Here is an 18088-nt window from a genome sequence, read left to right on the forward strand (position 1 = left end):
CGCCTCTATGCGTTGCTCATAACTTCCCTTGGGTGAAGAAACGCTTTTGTTAAAACACTTAAGATAAGGGCTGGCTCGTAGTGTTTTAGTCGGACTGAGAAATAGATTTGCGAGCCCCACAAAGAGCCTTGGTCTATGGTCAGCGGCTTATCAAAACACAGTTTTAAAAAATGTCCTCGTTGCTTGGTAACCGTTTGCGAAACGAGAAGAGCAAGATGGCGGCTGCCACTGCGCGGCAAATTCCAGTCGTCAATAACGTGATAACCGACGAAGACTTAGACAATTTTCGCACCGAGGGAAAGGTAAGTATGTTGGAGATGTAAAAAGATCGGAAAAGCTTGAAAAAAGTGCAAAGCAAGTTGTTATTTTTGCAGCATTCTGGCCGACTTGTTCCAGTCAGTGTCATCAAAACACACAAACTTCTTACAGACAAGCACTCGGTGAGTCCTCGTGCACTTCTTTAGTCCTTTAGAGATGTTTACGTGTCAATTGCTTCACTCTTCATGACTTTAAATTGCTAAAGTTTTCGTGTAATTAAAGGAACTCTCGTACAAGATAACATAATGTTAAGCTAATCTTTATCAGCTGTGTACGGTGAATTCAGTGTAACTGCATTTGATTTCAGAGAGAACTGGTCGATCGCCATGTGAGAGCCATCCATCGTCTCACCAAATACTACTGTCATGGATTTGTATCCTCCACTGCAAAATAAGTGAACGAATTACTTGCACATTGGAAAATTTCTCACCGTGATTAACTGCTATTAACTATTGTCAAGTCCATGACATACAATCTTCATGTCAGTGCGCTTTGCACAAAATTATTATGTATGATGTGTTCAATTTCATGCTTTTCAGATTTAACTTGGGTGTTCTAATGTGTGATATGATTCAGTTTCAAAATATATTTAGAAAGAGTTTGAAAAGGTTAAAGTTGGATGACGCTGAGGATGACCTAAGATCTCTCTTCCAGCCCTTTACTCAAGACTGACTTTTAATATTGTGTACAGCATTAACAACAAGGGTTCTTTATAAAACTCTTTACTGTGTGTCTCTGAAATACATATAGACAGCACTTAGCAGAAACTCATACTTTATTGAAGACTTCCAGTTGTGAAAGACATCCTGGTCAAGATGGGAAAAATTGAAAATGTATTTCCTGTTTGAGATTCAGAAGCCTGAAAAGAGGGTAGCAAAAGGGGGGGGGGGAGGGAGTGTCCTGATTCTGTTTCACACTCGAATTTTTAGAAAAATTCATATGTCATTTGTACATCAAACAGTATTTCATGTGTTACAAATTCAAAAGTGTACACTTTAAATCTCATGTCACCCCCCTTGCCTTTCTGTAAGATTCACACTTCATGCATTACTTTCAGGCTTAATCAAGCATCATGTACAAGCCCTTTTCTACCCTCTGAAAACCATGTCCTGTTTTGGTGCCACACCCCCCCTTCCCTCCTCCCCTCCCTTCCCTCTGCCCACCCCCCTCCCATCTTCATTTTCAGATAGTTCCCCTAAAGCTTGTAGAGATATGAAACCCTTGGTTTTCAAAAGAGACAATAACAACAGTAAAGTCATTCTGATAATAGACTCGCACTTGGAACATGGGCCAATTTTCAACGTTAATATTACCTCCTTGTTCATGCACAAGATGACTTGTGATTATTGAACTTAACATTATCCAACAACAGCTTATGAAAGATGTTGAGTTAGTGTGTGATATGCTCACAGTTTGTAGAGAAAGACTGGAGACAAACCTTCAGTATGAGAAACCTCTATGTGACTTGATTAAAGTCTGTGGGTGAGTAATTGACTACTTACTTTGAGTTCTACAAATTTCATGACTAAGAACACAACACAATGAACCCAGCTGAGCTCAACCCAAGACCTCTTGATCAGAAATCTATTCTGGTAACCACTTGGTCAATACATATCTTAAAGTCATAGTACTTCCTCCATTGTTATAAAAGTTAATGACTGCTCAGACAAAGGTCAGCTATTAGTTATTTAATGTTTATTGATGAAGGATTTTTTTTTACATCTTTATCAATTTGCAGCAAGCCATTTTTGAAGGAAAGATCTTCAGATGACTCTTCACATGCTAGTGCTATTATTAACCTTCTCACTGAGCTAGGTATGAATATAACATTTTTATGAAAGTACAGTGTAAGTGAGATGTTTACAACAAAAAGTAATGGTTAGGTCTGCTATTGCTCACCTTTCTAAAAGTCTCTATATAGAGATTTTGTTGGAAAGTAGCTATTGCAAATAAAGACTTTGTAATAGATTATGGAAATTATTTTCACTTTGAGGTACAAACAGCTGAAAGGCAGTAAGTTGCTGTTTTCCATTTGCTGCAAAGATCATGCTTACTCTCTGTTACTCTTCTGATTGCTCTAGAATTTAAATATGGAATTCAAAAAAATTCTTGATTTAATCCTGTTTGATTTCAGGGCACACAATGAAAATAAACAATGTTACTGCTCAGCTTCAGCTAGGAGAATCATTGTTAAGGTTTTACACTGACCAGTCATTAGAGAACCAAAGTTTTGAAGGTAAAATTTTACATCTACCTCATTTTTTTTAAAATATGCTATTTAACAAATAGATTCTATGCTGTTATGCTTCTCTTTGGTCATATATTGCAGCTGATGATGCCAAAATCTGTCTCCAATGAGGTTATCACATTTTGAAAACATACATGTTTGGTCTCCTTAATTTATTGTTATACATTTTTTGTATTATATGTGAGTAATTAATCATTCTCAAGGTTAATGAATCTGCAAATATTTTACAACTGTTTCTGAACTAGGCTACCAAGCATCATCACTGTCTTACAACATAACTTTGGTGGAAAGAAGTGGAGTGGCCAGAGCACTTGTTGAGGTCAGATGCCTTTCATTTGTCTTTACTTTGTCAATGAAAATCATATATCATTTGAAACTGTTCTCAAAGTCCTAGTAAGGGCTGCAGAAATATTTTGATAACATTTTGTTACATTCTCAGAGTTTGGAGCAAGTTGAGGACCTGAATGCGAGACTTGAAATCATGAAAGTGCTGCAGTGCTATTCAACTTCAGGTATTGTTTTAATTATATTATTGTTGTATTGTTCAACAAAAACCAGTTATGGAGGGCTGTTTATTACTGCCTTTAACCCTTTAACCCTTTCGCTCCCAAGATCTGATTAGTAATTCTCCTTACTATCTGCCATACTATTCTTATGATGTTAGTTCAGAGAATTTGATATTGGATCAACTAATCATCCCATGATTGACATTCTTCTCTATTCTCATCACCTGCCTGCTTGATATTGTATTGATATTGTTAGGAGAAATTCTGTCTTGGTCATTTATGGGAGTGAAATGGTTAAATCCCAATGTCTGATTGTTAATTCTTTCCTCTAGCTGCTGCAGACTTCCTTGTAAATTAGTTAAAAGAATTTTGGTGTTAGATCAAGACACCAACGTCTATTGATAAGTTTGAGTATTCTCATTACCTGTTAGCTGGATATTGTATGGTTATAATAGCAAGAAGTTACATGTTAATCACTTGTGGGAGTTAAGGGTTAAGCCTGCTTCCCACCATCTGTTTAACCAGTGAGAAGGCTCTGGTGTTTGGATTTTGACTGACTTCTACTGTTTGGGCACAGCTGTCTGTTACACCACTGGCAGCTTTTGATGGAAAAAAGTCATCAAAATGCAGGATGTTAAGTTATTAGTGGGAGTTGCTTCCCCAGAACTACACGAGTAACAAATCACTTTTGTAGAACCTGATTACTTTGTTGTTGTTGTTTTTGTTCCATTTGGCTCTTTTTACCCCAGATTTTGAGATGGCAGCCCACTATAATATTGTTGAAGAATTTAAATGACTATTTTTAGAATAAATGAGTTATCTCTCAGAAGTGGGGCATTATGTAGTGTAAATGAGATCATTCCTCCTTTTGTTTACAGCATTGAATTGTGATGATATGCTGTCAGTTGGTGCAGCTGGTTTGTTGTGCAGTGGAATCAATATCCCAGATCCATCTGATAGGTAATATGACCATTTTTTTCTTAGAAACAATTGTTAATAAATGTTGTTTGGTTAGTTCCCTTTGTTTTAACCCTGTGAACAAAATTATTTTTACAAAAAAAATATTTTAGCTGATGCATTGTTTTCTGTTGTCACAGGGTTGTTTTCCGAACTGTTGAAATTCTCTGGAATTTGCTAGAATTTGGTTCTAAACAGGAGGTAAGTTTATAAGTTACTTAAAGCACTATTGGGCACAAAGTAAAGAATTTCAAGTCCCATAGGGCATGTTCTTAGTTCATGTAGCTACATTCTCTTCAGGCATCAAAGTTCCCATATTATTCCAGCCTGTTATATTCACACAACTTCCCCTTTCCTCAAAAGAAGTTAGGTTAGATGTAGTGATGGTATGATAATGGAATATCTATATTTCTTTTTAGGTTGTGCGTCAGCTCAATTGCAAAGAGTGCATAAGGTATGTTGAACCATGCTACATAAGTTATAATGTGCATGGGATGTTGGTGTAATTACAACTCAAAGTTATATTTGGTATTGCTATATTTGCATGTTTATGATTGGTTCGACTTCAAAACCTTAATTTCTTCTCATCTCTGATGCTCTGTTTGAATTGTTTTTGCAGTGCATTGAGAGATGCCTTTGTTAGGCAGATTAAGGATGGCTACAGTCTTGCTGATAAACAGCTGAGGTAAACATATCTGTCCCCTTAGTCTATATACAATAAGGAAAAATGAATTTAAAGTTAGCTTATGAGCCAGAACACCCATATTCTCAGAGCTCATCCAGGTGTCTACAGAATGAAGTGACAAGGAGTATGCCTATTCCCCCCTATAATGGGATGCCAAGTTATCACAAAGGTCACTGCAAATGTTATCCTGGACTACTAAGACTGCTCCACCCCTCCCCCTACCTTTTTTGAGGTATCTAAGAAAGTTTTGTGGCATCCTTTTAAACACCTTGGTGGAGGAAGACACCTGGGGGATTTGTCGCCGGAACTGTTTTGAAGTTTTCATTAAGTGCTGAAGAATATTTAGGAGTACATTTACTTCTATTTGTATTTCAATTCTGATCCATTTGTTACTTTTAATTTAGAAATGATTTATTGGTGATTGCCTCTTTGATAGTGTCTCTCTGTCCAACCTCTCCTTTCATGGTGAGTTCATTAAGAAGAAAAAAAGTACAACTTTGAAGCTTTTTATGTCATTTAACATTATACTGATCTACTTGTATAATGACATGCTCAAGTTCTTGTATTTATTCCCTCGCATAAAGTATCCAACTGATGTAACTGATGTAGTTTCTGGAGTGGTCTGTCCACTTTTGTATTTGCCACATGAGATCAGTATTGGAACATTTATGTCAACATACACTCATTTATTTGTTTTTATTGTAGGAAACTGGCTTTACAAAGCTGATAGTTCTGCTTGCAACATTCACTGAGGGTAACTACAGACAATTCTTGTTCATTTTTGACAATATTTGTAGTAGATGACATTTTTTAATAAAATAAACCTGTTTGAGTTTGTTTTGGTTCTCTTCCTTCCTCAAAATATTTTTCTAAGAGTTCTCTCTTCTTACTCTTTCCACTAAAACAATCACTCAACATTCTAATTTCAATTTGAAAAGAGTCAGTAAAGACCAACTTAAAGGCTGTGATGCTACTAAATTCACATTTATTTCATTTTTGCTTCCTTGTATATATTAATAAACTCAAAGAGATACAGACAATTTAGTTTTTTCTGAAAGTAAACTTGGCAAAGTAATAGAGAATTCAGAAATGTCTTTAGGACAGCACAACATGTTTAAAGATCCTTCCATTTCATGATCAAATGGAAACCCAGGTGTGCTATTTAGTAGGTTCCTCTTTAGCTCTTGTACAACTTTTATCTCTTGTTTGAGGAATGAGTTAATTTTATAGTCAGCATCATTCATATTGTCTGTTTCTTGGATCAAATTTAGTTAAAAGTCATCATGATTTAGTGAGGAATCTCAAACTCTACCAGGTAAGCTTTAATGTTGTAGAGCAGAAACTGCCACTAAAGTGTGTCATTGTTACAGTATTTTGAAAAATGACAGAAGTAGTTTACATGTAAAATAATACTGTTCTTGGTAGAAATAGCAAGAAATTCCAAGTGTTAGCAGGGTAGCCTATGTTGTATGAGCCAAAACATCTCACACAATTCTGGTGAAGTGATAGTAACAGTGATACAGTACCAAAGCATCTTAGCAAAACATTTGGAGTTTTTTGACAGAACATAACAAAATATAGGACTAATGAAGACTGTAATTTCCATACAAACTGCTCTTCAAGTGATACTAGAGAAACTTTCTCAACTTTTCACAGGAGTAGCTTAAGTCAAGTATCTAAAGAGTGTCATATTGTGCCACCCAACTTAAATGATGAAAAAGTCCATACAAGTTGAATCATAACAATCAAACATCTGAGCACACTATTAGATATTGTAGATGTATCAAGTCAGATGCTCTGTACCAAGTACTTATTAACAGAGTGGATAGGCCAGAAAGGAAAATGTGTGTCTAAGGCTTGGAGGTCATGATGTACTGACTGAACACAGTTAAAGCCAAATGTATTTGTGTCTGGCTCAACATAATTAAATCAATAAGCATTTTACAATATAATTCTCTGTGTCTTTTTTAATTTTCATTGCATCTCATAGGCACCTTTTTGGGGTTGTTTGACTTTTAATGCCCTGCCTGTGCCATCATGTGCTTCCCTCTTATGGGTTTCTTTCCAATGTTTTTCCATAAAATGTGTGCAAAGGGGGTGTAGGTCACAAGTAAATTAAAGAAACTCTAATAAATATGATTGTGTTGTTATCTGTTAGACTCATGAAGATTTTGAGTTCAAGAAGCTGTTAATGAGCACATTGGTGTTGCTGAGTGCTGATTCTGGAAGCTCTCAGGTAACAATAAAAAATCATATGGAGATCATGGAATTGATGGTGTGGTTTACAAATTTTATTTTGATTTAACTCACTGAATATGTCGCCCCCAACAGGCTTTTTTAACCTAACTTTTATTACATTTGGCAGATTTTTTGTGAGGGTCGCGTGATTTTGTCATTGTTCTCTTTTGTACGAGCAAATGACAACAGCTCAACTGTGGAGTGGTCCCCTGCACAGTTTGAGGAGCTGCAGTTACAGGTAAAATTGCATCAAAAAATATTCCAAGTAGTGCTATTGATTAAAGTTAGTATTCATTTGTTAACTTGAAGTATCTACTGTGAAAGTTAGAAGACTAGATGAGGACCTCAGTGGAGATGTCAGTAATGGAATTTTTGCAGTCCGCCTCTGAGCGGCTGATCACAATGTATGACTGGCAAAAAATTCTTATGTTTTTGTTTCCAGGCCTTAGACACCCTAAGCACTGTGGCTCCTTTGTGTTTGGACGATTACATGACTTGTCAGAGTAACACCAGATTACTTATGCTACTGGAATGGTGTGTGGGAGAAGGTAAGCACTGTTTAATTTTTAGCTTTGTATGCTTATTGCTCCAATCGCTCTGACGAAGGGCTAACGCTCGAAACGTCAGCTTTTTTACCCTTTACGGTGGCTAATTTACGTTTTCAACTCATTTGTGAACACTAAATTACCTGCTGTACTCTCCCACCGACGCAGCACCACAGTTTCTTTAGAAACTTACCCTTTATTCATATTCCATTTAGTTATTTAGTTATGTTATGTAAACATTTTTAAAGTTTTTTTTTCATAATGTGTACGATTGAACGAAAGTCTCAAAATATTGACACACAAAAAATCACTGAATTTTGAACTGTTTTACAAATGATTTCTTATCTTTTCCGTCTTTAAGCTGACTATGGTGGCCATGGAAACAGTTTCCATGGTTCTGGTGGCCGTGGCAACAAACGAGCCCAGATGCGGTATTGTTTGCGGCTGATGAGGAGCATGGTGTCAGTAGGAGATGACGGCTTGAATCAAGATCTTGTAGATCAAGGAGCTATCAATCAGATTATTGGTAGGTACTGTGATTTTTTTAAGTGGCCTGAGAAGGGGCGGTTGAGGTGACAAACGCCATTTTATTGTGTTCTTGGGCTAGATCCTTCACTATCACGGTACCTCTCTCCGCCTAGGAGAATTAATTTGTACTGGTAAATTGTTCGGGAAACTTAAGGAATTGCTGCTTGGAGATCTGTGACGGACTAGCATCCCATTTTCAAAGGGTAGATCGCTACCCCACTGATTAATCACAAGTGTTCACAAAGTGTACTGCGTTATCCACAGGATAGAAACTAATCCAGTTGATAACGTTATTCATCCTTTGAACAATCGGGGCTCGGAGGATAGTGCAGTACGTTTTCTTTACACATTTCAGTTGGGAAGTGATTTATCCTTGGGATAGCAAATTGTCCGTGGATGGCGATTTATCCGTGGGATAGCGTTATCCACTCTTTTTAAGACTGGGCCTTGCATGCTAAAATGCATCCACTGGATAGCGTCATTCACACTTCGAATACCGGTGCCTGGAGAACTAGTGACACTCTATGTCACTCAACTCCATGATAACGGGGACTGACTGTCTTAACCAGAAGCTACTCGTAATAACTTTTATCTCAAACCAATAAACGATTTTGCTACAAATTGCAGGAATACTTCTCAATGCCAGCACCAGCCCTGATGAGAATGATGCTATTGATATTGAGATGCAGTGTGATATGTTGTTCCTTGTGGCGTCTCTTTGTGAAGGAGATACTCACAGGAAGGTAATAATTAAAAAAAAAAACGATTGAGTGAATGCCATCATGACAGAGGTAATTAGTAATTTCGGTTTGAGCCACTAATAAGAGACTTGTAGCTGTAGATTTTCATCTTTTTTATTTTACAACAGCGTTCCTGATCTCCTAAAAGCGATACCAATGATTCTCTTAAACTTGAAGAAAGTGAGGTGGACGCGCTGAAGTACACAGCAATTCAAGAGAATTCTTCTTATTACTTTTCTAAATCGAGGGAATTTATTTTGAGCCTTCAGTGTAGACAATAACTGCTGCGTACATCAGCTCGTCTTCTCTATTGAAGTTGAGGTGTCGAAATCTTTTCCCGGGCGGGTTAGTGCGCATGTATTAAAATATTTTTGGTTGTCGTTGTTGTTTGATGCAAAAACGCTTAAAAGAAGGTTCGAAAATCCTTAATCAAAAGAGTGAAGCCACTAATTTATTTTGGTGGAATAGTAATTTACTCAGGCCAACCTAAGAAACATTTCTTATTCCTTGTAGGAGCTATTTGGTGCCCAAGGAGTCCAAGTGTTGGTAGAATATCTGAAGAGAGATCCTAACAAGATTAACAGTCCGCTGGGGCATCATCAGCTTCTTTTATCCGCAGTAGACTCTGTGTGGTAAGAACACAGAGTGATTGAGTTATTTCTAGAATAGATGTTGGAACAATTTTAAAGTTATGCGTCGCACGCAAACCAGGATTGCATTGATTTTACCCAACTACGCTCTATGATTAGTTTAAAAATCTCGTGCCTGGCTCTTAACCAATCAGTTGCAAAGCGAAAGCTTACCGTGTCATGGTCACTCACGCTTTCCCGCGCTTAAGCCAGAATCTTAACCAATCAGATGCAAAACAAAAACCAGCCGCGTCTTAGTAACTCACGTTTTCCCGCGTTTTACTAAGACGCGGTTTGCAGTTTTAGGCAGTTTTCACGTTTTTTCTAGTTCATAATGGATTCTTGTGGTATTTTGGTTTTGGTTTTACGGCACCCTCTAATCCCCGTTTTGTTGTCTCGTTTGTCCTCAGGTCTGCTGTGTTGGGATGTTACATAACTGAACAACTGTTTCTTGAAAATGATGGAGTTTTTCATCTCATGGATTTATTAGAGGTACTTAACAACAGTTTTTTTCGAAGATAATAGCTGAGATTGTTTAGTACTATTATCAGCAGATTACACCCATGACCTCGTAAACCGGTGTAGTGCTCATACACCAACTGTCTACTCGTCGAATTAGTATTGAGGTTCGAAATGCACCAATGAGAGTGCACCAAAACGCACCATTCGTAGCTAAACACCATGCTGAATTAACTAGCAACATGTGATCATTCAACCTTCTTGACTGACGAAGACAAGCTGTATAGCAGTCGGAACGCTTTGGTCCTCAATTTATAGCTTGTCTCTGCAATTACAAATGACTTAATATCGTGAGATAAAACGTTCGTTTGTCTTTGTAACTGCGACGAACTAACACAGATTTCGAAACATGGGAGAAGATTTAGATGGTAGGATCTTAATTTTGACTGAATTCACATAATTGTGCGGTAGTAAGAAAAAAATAATTCAGTTTGCGTTGTGAATTTTTTGACAGTTTTTTGAATCGTGGTACTGAAATTAATTTAGCCCTAAAGCACAACTTACTGTGTTAGTTTACATAGTTAAAACTAATAATTATATACTTACCTCAGATATGTCCACTGACAATGCAGAATCTGGTGCTGGGATGTTTGGTGGATCTCTGTGAGAATTCTAAGGTTAGATATTATGTTATCCATTCCTAGCTGATAAAACGCTCTTTTCCTCTTAGATCTAATGCCATTAACGAATCTATATCTTTTTCGTCATTTCGTCCTCTCCCTCTGAATTCTAAATTGGACCCTTATTTTCTCTTTCTTAGAAGTAATCAAGATCGGCGATATTCTACTCTTTCCCCCCCCCCCTTCCTTGAACATGTAAACGTAGTTTACGAGCAGTCTCTCCTTTAAGCGCGCCGTGCGAACTCTAGGATTTTTGTGCGCCGCACTCCCAGAGTTAACATCAATTTTTTTTTTCGTTGTATTTTTTTGACTCGCCTGACGGACTTCGCCAAAAGGAAGGGGCCGCTTGTAATCTAAAGTAAACTGTGTTTCAGTACTAGCAAAGAAATATAATCTGTTTCAGTAACTTTTATTTTATCGTATGAAATTCGTAATAGACCTCGCTCTCCGTAGATTCTCAGTGGTAGAGCATCGGAGTGCGGAATCCGAAGATATGAGGTTCGATTCCTCATGGGGACTCAGAAATTTTCTTTGTCCCACGCTCGTGACAAGACGAAAAACATCTTTCTCTGTTTCTTTACCGAGCTCAAAACTTACCATCTCTCTTATTCTAACTTAATTTGTTAGAAAATCCGACAACTATACACCCATGAACATCGTGGCCCCGGTTGTTCGAAGGTCGGATGACGCTATCCACAGGATAAATCTTTATCCGGAGGATAACGCTCGACGTTTCGCCATCATTTATCTGCTGGATAGCGATTTATCCGTTGGATAGCGTTATGCGCCCTTCAAACAACTGGGCCCTGATTCTTATATTTTGTTCCTTCAGGCTCTGGCGCATGTTCAGTCCTGGCGTGGTAAGAAGCAGATTACAGCCGGTAAACTATTGGTGGAATTGTGGAAGAAAGAGGAAGCAAACATGGGTGTGGCTAGAGATAAAATTGGCAAAGTAACAGGTAACTATCTCTTCACTCTCTTATCCTTGATTTACCTTTACGCGCTTGAGGGAGGATCAAGAATATATTTGAAGCCTGTGCAGGCAGTCAGTTACCGGGAAAGTGCAGGGCGGGCGAGAGAAAAAACGGGGAGAGACTAAGGAGAGGGAAGGAAGAACTCCTAATTCAAACCCCGCCCATATTCTCTCGCCAGCTCACTCGCTCGTCTTTACGAATGGAGAAAGCCTGGCACTGGCTGATTCACTGCGGATTTATAGGGACAAATGACTGAAAGACGATAGGGGACACAATTTGCAGTACGCTTCTCGCGTATGAACTCAGTATGTGACCTAGCTCAGTGTTATCGAATTGTAACTGAACGAAATAATTAACTACCATCAACTAAAATGATGACGTAAATTGGCCACCGTAAAGAGTTTTAAAGCGTAAAACGTTATCAACTCAGTTGATGATACTAAATTACCCTGTCGTACTCTCCCACCGGTGCAGCACAGTTTCTTTAAAAACTTACCCTTTTTTTTTTTTCATTTTTAACTAAACGAGGTAAGCATTCTCGTGAGGAGCTCAACTTTTGTTTGAAACTGAATGTTGCAGATCTAAAGAAACCTCTTATGGGCACAGTCCAAGAGCGACAAGGTGTTATCCCGCTACCTGCCGACCGGCCTAGCCAAGCGATCGTGGACGTGTCTGAGAACATGAGAGCTAAGATTTACTCCATGTTTTGTAAGCTTGGTGAGTTTTTACTGATCTATGGCGTCCTGCGCCCGAGTATACTGATGTGGTTAAGTTTCCTAAACGGATATGTTTCCCTTTACGTTCAGGTTTTAACGCAGTTCCTGGTTTATCAACTGTGGATTACGTCACAGTGGCAATAATTGAAAAATACCTCGACTTCAAGGTGAGGATGGACACATTTTGATTAATTGTTTGGTGTCCAGGCCCCAGTTGTTCGATGGTTGGATTGCAACACTCCCTGGATAAATCTCCACCCGCTGGATGACGAAGCACGTTTTGCTTGTACTTATCCACTGGGTAGCGTCATCCGCTCTCTATACAACTTGGCCTAGGTCTTTACCATGGCAGAGTTTATTGTATTGTGTTCTTGAGCGAGTTACATTGCTGTCACAGTGCCTCTCTCCATTTAGGAGTATAGATTGGTAGCGATGAAATGTAAGGGAATCCAGGGAGGGGAGAGGAGGGTAATCTTGCGATGGACTGACATTCCATTCAAGGGGAGTAGCAATAATAAGTTTCTTCGCGTAAGATTTCATGAATCATTATGGATATATATTTTTTCATCCTCAAGATGGGATTAGGTTGGAAGAGTTTGTTGAATAACTGATGTGATATATGATCAATTTGACGCATTGATTGACATTTCTCCTCAGATGCTTGAAGTGTGGAACGAGATTAAGGTCGAGCTTGAACAAGAGAACATCAGACCTGTGTCTCCTGATGCCGACTGTATGGTGGATATCTCCAGAATACTGAACGATAGAGCCGCAGGAGTGTCCAGTACCCAGGTCACTTAGATAAAACGAAGTAGAGGGAGGGACGGGAATTTAGGGAGTAGGGAAGGGGCGGGATTGTTTGGAAGAGGGCACAGGCGATAAGGTGACTAAAGTGACTTCAGTAGGGAGGAAGAGGGAGGGGTGGGGAGTTAAGTCAGCCAGGAAGGGGAGGGAAAATGACTGGCAGGGCTGGGGCTGCAGAGTGTAGGAGGGGTCCAGAACTAAGGACAGTTATGTTGAGGTAAGAGTGGAATGTGTCACTGAATCAACAGGAAAGTGGAGGTGAATTTAGGAGATGGAGTGGGAGGGGGGCTAGGGTGAAAGAGCGGAGTGTCCAGTACTCAGGTCGGTCATTTTAAGGTGAGGGAAAGTGGGTGGGGGGTGGGGGGTTACGGCTGAATCAGAAACAGGGGCCACAAAGCGGTGGGAGTCATGTACCCTGGTCAGTCAAGTGGTGGTGGGTGTAGGCAGTGGTAGGTGCAAAAATGTGTCAGCTGGAAAGTCGAAGGAAAGTCAGTGATAAATGTTGTTGTTGTGGTTGTTGTTTTTACATCTTTATTTTGCCCCGCAGGATAAACTTATTCAAGCTCAGCGAAACCAGGAACTTATTGAAGAGGAGGAGTATTATGAATCAGTGAGTCGTAGTTTTGATGGAAGTACCTCGTTGATCAAGGCCTACTTTCCCATTTTTTCCGCTGTATCAATCTATTTTCATATTTTATTTTATAACAACTTTATTTAAATAATAACATATATAATATATTATTATTAAAAAGGGTAATAGAAGGGAGGAACTTAATCCTCATTGTAAACTATACCCCAGATATAAATATTTAATACTTTGCAATATACATATACACACAGAAACATTTTACATACAAGCATATATCTATATAAATATAAAATCTAAGTAAAAAAGTCATATTTAAGATAAAAATTCTGTTGAAATGATGAATAATTAAATTTCTCCTTTTCCCTTAATTTCGTAGATCAAAGAAAGTCACCGTCAAGAAGAAAAGGCCTACAAAGATTTTTGTGATTATGTCGACAGAACATCGGACTACGCGGTTCTCAAGGTGAGTATTGATTTTAAATGGACGTTTCTGTCTCCTTTACGGCAGTTTATATGTTAAACTGTTCGGTAATTTTTCTCGAGCTTGCATTGTGACGAGAGATACAGAGCGCTTTCTTAGACGATGTCTAAAGTCTGAAAGCAAAATAATTACAACATCCAATCTGACCAAAGGAAAATGTTACGAGGATCCAATAACTCCGTAAAAACAATCAAACTACCTGAAGCGCGAGAAAACGCGAGTCACTTTGTCGCGATTGGTTTCAGTTGCATTTGATTGGTTTAGACAAAGGCGTGCGTTTTCAGTTTCAATCACAGAGCGCAGTAGTGATGTTTTGGCGTCTGAGCCACAAGAATTCCCGTAGTCTAACTTTTCCTTCACCCTAAATTTTATTTTGTTCAATATATTCAGGCTGCAAAAGAGAAGCAGTTGAGCACCATAGAAGCTTCAAGACTTCAGGGTAGAGTTTACTCTGGGTAAGAAACAAGTTTTTATCTCAGTGTTTTTTATCTCATTGTATTCGAAGAAAAATGTCTTTCAGTCGGTATCTATTTTTTCTGACAAAGGTCTAAGCAATATCATGGTAGCTAGAGACGTCACAGTTGTTTAGCACTGTTTTCTGATTGGATGGTAGTAGTCAAAAACCATTCACAAGCTTCACCGCAATCTCTCCTCCCAATATTCAAATATAATGGTTAACCTTTTCCACTCTCTCTCTTTTCTCCTTTTTTCAGCGAGATTTCCCACGACACTTTACAAGAAGACCTCAACACAACTGTAAGTAAATCATAGGAAAAGGGTGTATATTACTTTAGGTCAAACTGAAACATACTCTGTAGGTAACTTTACCTGCACTTGTCAGAGCTTAAAAGTTTCTCAGACTTATCTTCGAAGCGAAAAGCCAGGGTATATCCGTGGGGATCTGGGGGGGGGGAGGGGGGGCTCTCATTCAGGATCTCGCCGGGGGGGAGGGGAGTAACTTTCAATGTAAACCCTCTCACCTTTCCTGGCCAATGTTGCGTCATTTAAGGTTTACACGTGTTTTTCTTTCCAGACTTTCTGCGGTAGACGAGTAGAAATCGAAAGTACCCCACTTGACATAACAAGAACGATTACAAGTGCGACAACAGCCGACGAGGAAAAGAAAACTCTTGTAGTAGCGGTAAGTGAAAGAAAGGACAAAGGAGATGTCCTATCCTAGTACTAGGGTCTCTCATATTCTCGCTCCTTGGATCCCGGGAACGAGGTTGAGAGTTTGCGGCAAGTTTGCGTAGCTGACAGTTCTGCTTCCTTGGGCAAAGCGGCAGAAAGGGAGAAAAAAAAAAGAGACCTAACTCTTCCATACCTCAGCAAATAGGGAATCGAAAAGACTGCCACGTAGGCTAGCGTGCGCGTATAACTAAGATTTGGTCACTTGTCTGACAATGGCCATGTTTTTAGTGGAGGTTAAGTTGGTCTGAGATCATACTTGTGATTTCGAACTTAACGAGCGCACAGCTTTAGTGGGATATGAAATTTCAAGTACGATTTCAGAAAAAGACTTGCACGACACTGGTGATCCTTCCAGCTTGCCGAAGCTCGTCGTTATTCAGAAACTGAACATAAAATTAATTCCGTCTTTCTTTTCTATAGCTGATTTCTTCTGATCACTCATTTATTTATTTATTGGTTTCTTTTAGAAGAAAAAAATTGGTAACAAAAGTTATCAAAGTCACCACACAACGGGTTCTTTGGCCTTTTATTTTTCTACAGTTTGAACAAGTTTTTAAGTCGGATTGTTTCTTTTTCGTTTTGGTGTTGCATTCTGAATTCTGATTGGCTGACAAAAAGACGCGGTAGGTGAGTAGAAAATAGTGCGATTTGTGGGAAAATCAGACTGCAACGATCAACAGCAATTTCATTATGGATGTAATAAATAAAAAGACACTTCAAGAGTAAACTTCTCAATTTGTATTTCACATTTCATTTTTCAGTAAACGAGTCGAATGCAAGACCACATACAAGTTGTACAACCCAAAGAATGCTACATATATATTTCACTGTTGTAAATAATTTGGCCGCCTAACTTTGTAAATACGTGAAGTTGTTGCTGTCTGTTTTGCAAAGGTTCTACTTAACACATGTATAAATGCATTATGTTTGACAGTTTAGAATAGTATTGTGCCAAACTCTTTGGTGTATTGACGATGAATGTCATACTTCACATGTTTGTGTCGTTATTTATATTGTATAAATTAAGAAAAAAATGGGTGTTTGTGCAGTCGAGATCTGTCGCCTATTAAAAGTACATATTTACTTTTTACCTGTAAGAGACGTTCGCATTCGTTTCACTCAGAGGCTTCCAGTCAGGAAAAATTATTGGAGTTTAAAACGGCGTAGAAGTTAAACTCAAGATCGCATTTTAGGAGCGTCTTTAAACCTTTGGAAAAGCAGTTTAAGAAGGCTCATTTTTAGTCTATGAACCGACCTTCTATCACCTCGCGCGAGTTACTAGAAATCAATGAAGGAAATATTTCGGCGCTGCGTGAACTCTGGGAAGCATGGCATAGCTTCCAGGACGAAGTATAATTGCTACCGATATCTTTTGGTTCGCGCGACGGAATACGCCAACAAAGAGGGAATTCTCTAAGTCTGATTTCTTGTTGGTATACATCCCTTTGATTGCATTTTAAGAAAACAGCGCAACACCCAACCTAGATTTTAGGTCTTAAATCCATGGGGCGGAAAGAGCGACGATGTTTAACACCTAGTTTAGAAAGTTCGGGGAATGATTGCTCGGCTTATATTTCGCTTTAATAAAAGCACCTGGAGATTGTACCATTCAAAATAATACGCCGTTTTTGAATCCTGAATACTGTAAGTAATACTGATCGCATCTTTACCGGCGTCTCAGTCCATACCTTCAGCAAGGTTATTTTTTACCAACTTCCTCCTTCTGCCTTTCGTTTGCAACCCTTAAAATCGCAGTCGCCATTACAACTGATCCGATCTGACGGAACTTGCTTTTCAGGTTTGTGGCCAGCATTCCATCCCGCGGGTTTGCCTGACCCGTAGAAATCTTCCTTGCGGGAGTGCCGGGTATCTTAGGGAGACGAATGGGGGTTTCGTTGGAGCTGGTCTGACGAGAATGAAGCATCGGCCTCTCTTGAGCAGGGATAATGCCAGACTGAATCAAGGAGGCGGTTACAGGGCTTGTGCAACGGAATTCTAAAATATCTCGTGAGGTTTCCATGCTTGTTATAAGGAGTGGACTTGGTGCGCGGTTTTTATGTTCGGAAGGAATACCCACCTTATTACTGGGTGTTGTGGCAACTTTCTTTGAATCCGGCGCTGGCTCTTGAATACATCCCAGCGGCTTCAGGGGTTGTTTGCATTCTGCGAAAGGTCTCTGAAAATCTTCAACTATGTCAACAGTATGTCGACGTAAACCCCCAATCGGATCCGCGAGGCTATCTTTTCTCCTCTCATCAACTAAACATGGCAAGCTCAAACGCTTCGTCATCAATTTAGACTGCTTGGTGTATCGGTCGAGGCTTTCGACCAAGCTTTCCCTCGCCAACGATATCCTACGCAACTCTCTGTCAATGTAGCCTCTTTCTCGCGAGAAAGACTCGAGTTTTTGTCGAAGAATCTTGTCCTCCATGCTATTTTTCATCTGTACTGTCTTATTTCTCTCAGCTAGGGCTCGTTGCGGATACTTTGACATGGTTTCAATACTTAGTGAACTGAGCTGTCTCTAATACACTTCTACTTCAGTTTACTATGAGTTTTCTGAGTTATGTAATAAGCCGCATTTTCAGCTTTTAATTAAAATTAATTAACAGCTTTACCTAATCGACAATTAAGCAGACGACTGGAAAACAACCGCCCCTTAGGGAGTCTAAGTGTTTATGAGCAAAACAGCAATTAAGACGTCTTTCATGGGACATTTAGCTTCGATGAAACAATTTCTACGTTCCTGTTTTCAACACCACTTCTAAATATCTTCCAGTTCCTCTTAACTTAATATCGC

At 39.0% G+C, this 18088-nt stretch overlaps 2 protein-coding genes across 2 annotated transcripts; one reads left to right on the forward strand and one right to left on the reverse strand.

Moving 5' to 3' along the window:
* Window positions 1-203: 203 nt before the first annotated feature.
* On the forward strand, window positions 204-16378 carry LOC131776177 (cilia- and flagella-associated protein 69). The gene is made up of 33 exons (XM_059092336.2): window positions 204-302; window positions 375-440; window positions 626-691; window positions 1691-1800; window positions 2057-2133; window positions 2453-2554; window positions 2812-2885; window positions 3006-3078; window positions 3951-4032; window positions 4170-4230; window positions 4449-4483; window positions 4649-4714; window positions 5119-5179; window positions 5420-5468; window positions 5986-6029; window positions 6873-6950; window positions 7080-7190; window positions 7395-7500; window positions 7859-8023; window positions 8653-8768; window positions 9279-9397; window positions 9805-9886; window positions 10465-10530; window positions 11366-11492; window positions 12087-12224; window positions 12314-12390; window positions 12881-13015; window positions 13575-13637; window positions 13993-14079; window positions 14488-14552; window positions 14811-14853; window positions 15131-15238; window positions 16050-16378. Exons 1-33 carry the CDS (start codon window positions 216-218, stop codon window positions 16050-16052), a joined length of 2742 nt encoding a protein of 913 aa, XP_058948319.1. The 5' UTR covers window positions 204-215; the 3' UTR covers window positions 16053-16378.
* Window positions 16379-16489: 111 nt separating this feature from the next.
* LOC131776178 (uncharacterized) lies at window positions 16490-18006 on the reverse strand. Its single transcript, XM_059092338.2, has one exon. The coding sequence runs from the start codon at window positions 17780-17782 to the stop codon at window positions 16988-16990; it is 795 nt and encodes a 264-aa protein (XP_058948321.2). The 5' UTR covers window positions 17783-18006; the 3' UTR covers window positions 16490-16987.
* Window positions 18007-18088: the final 82 nt, after the last annotated feature.

Source organism: Pocillopora verrucosa, chromosome 10, assembly GCF_036669915.1.
Source record: "Pocillopora verrucosa isolate sample1 chromosome 10, ASM3666991v2, whole genome shotgun sequence".
NCBI classification, from domain to species: domain Eukaryota; kingdom Metazoa; phylum Cnidaria; class Anthozoa; order Scleractinia; family Pocilloporidae; genus Pocillopora; species Pocillopora verrucosa.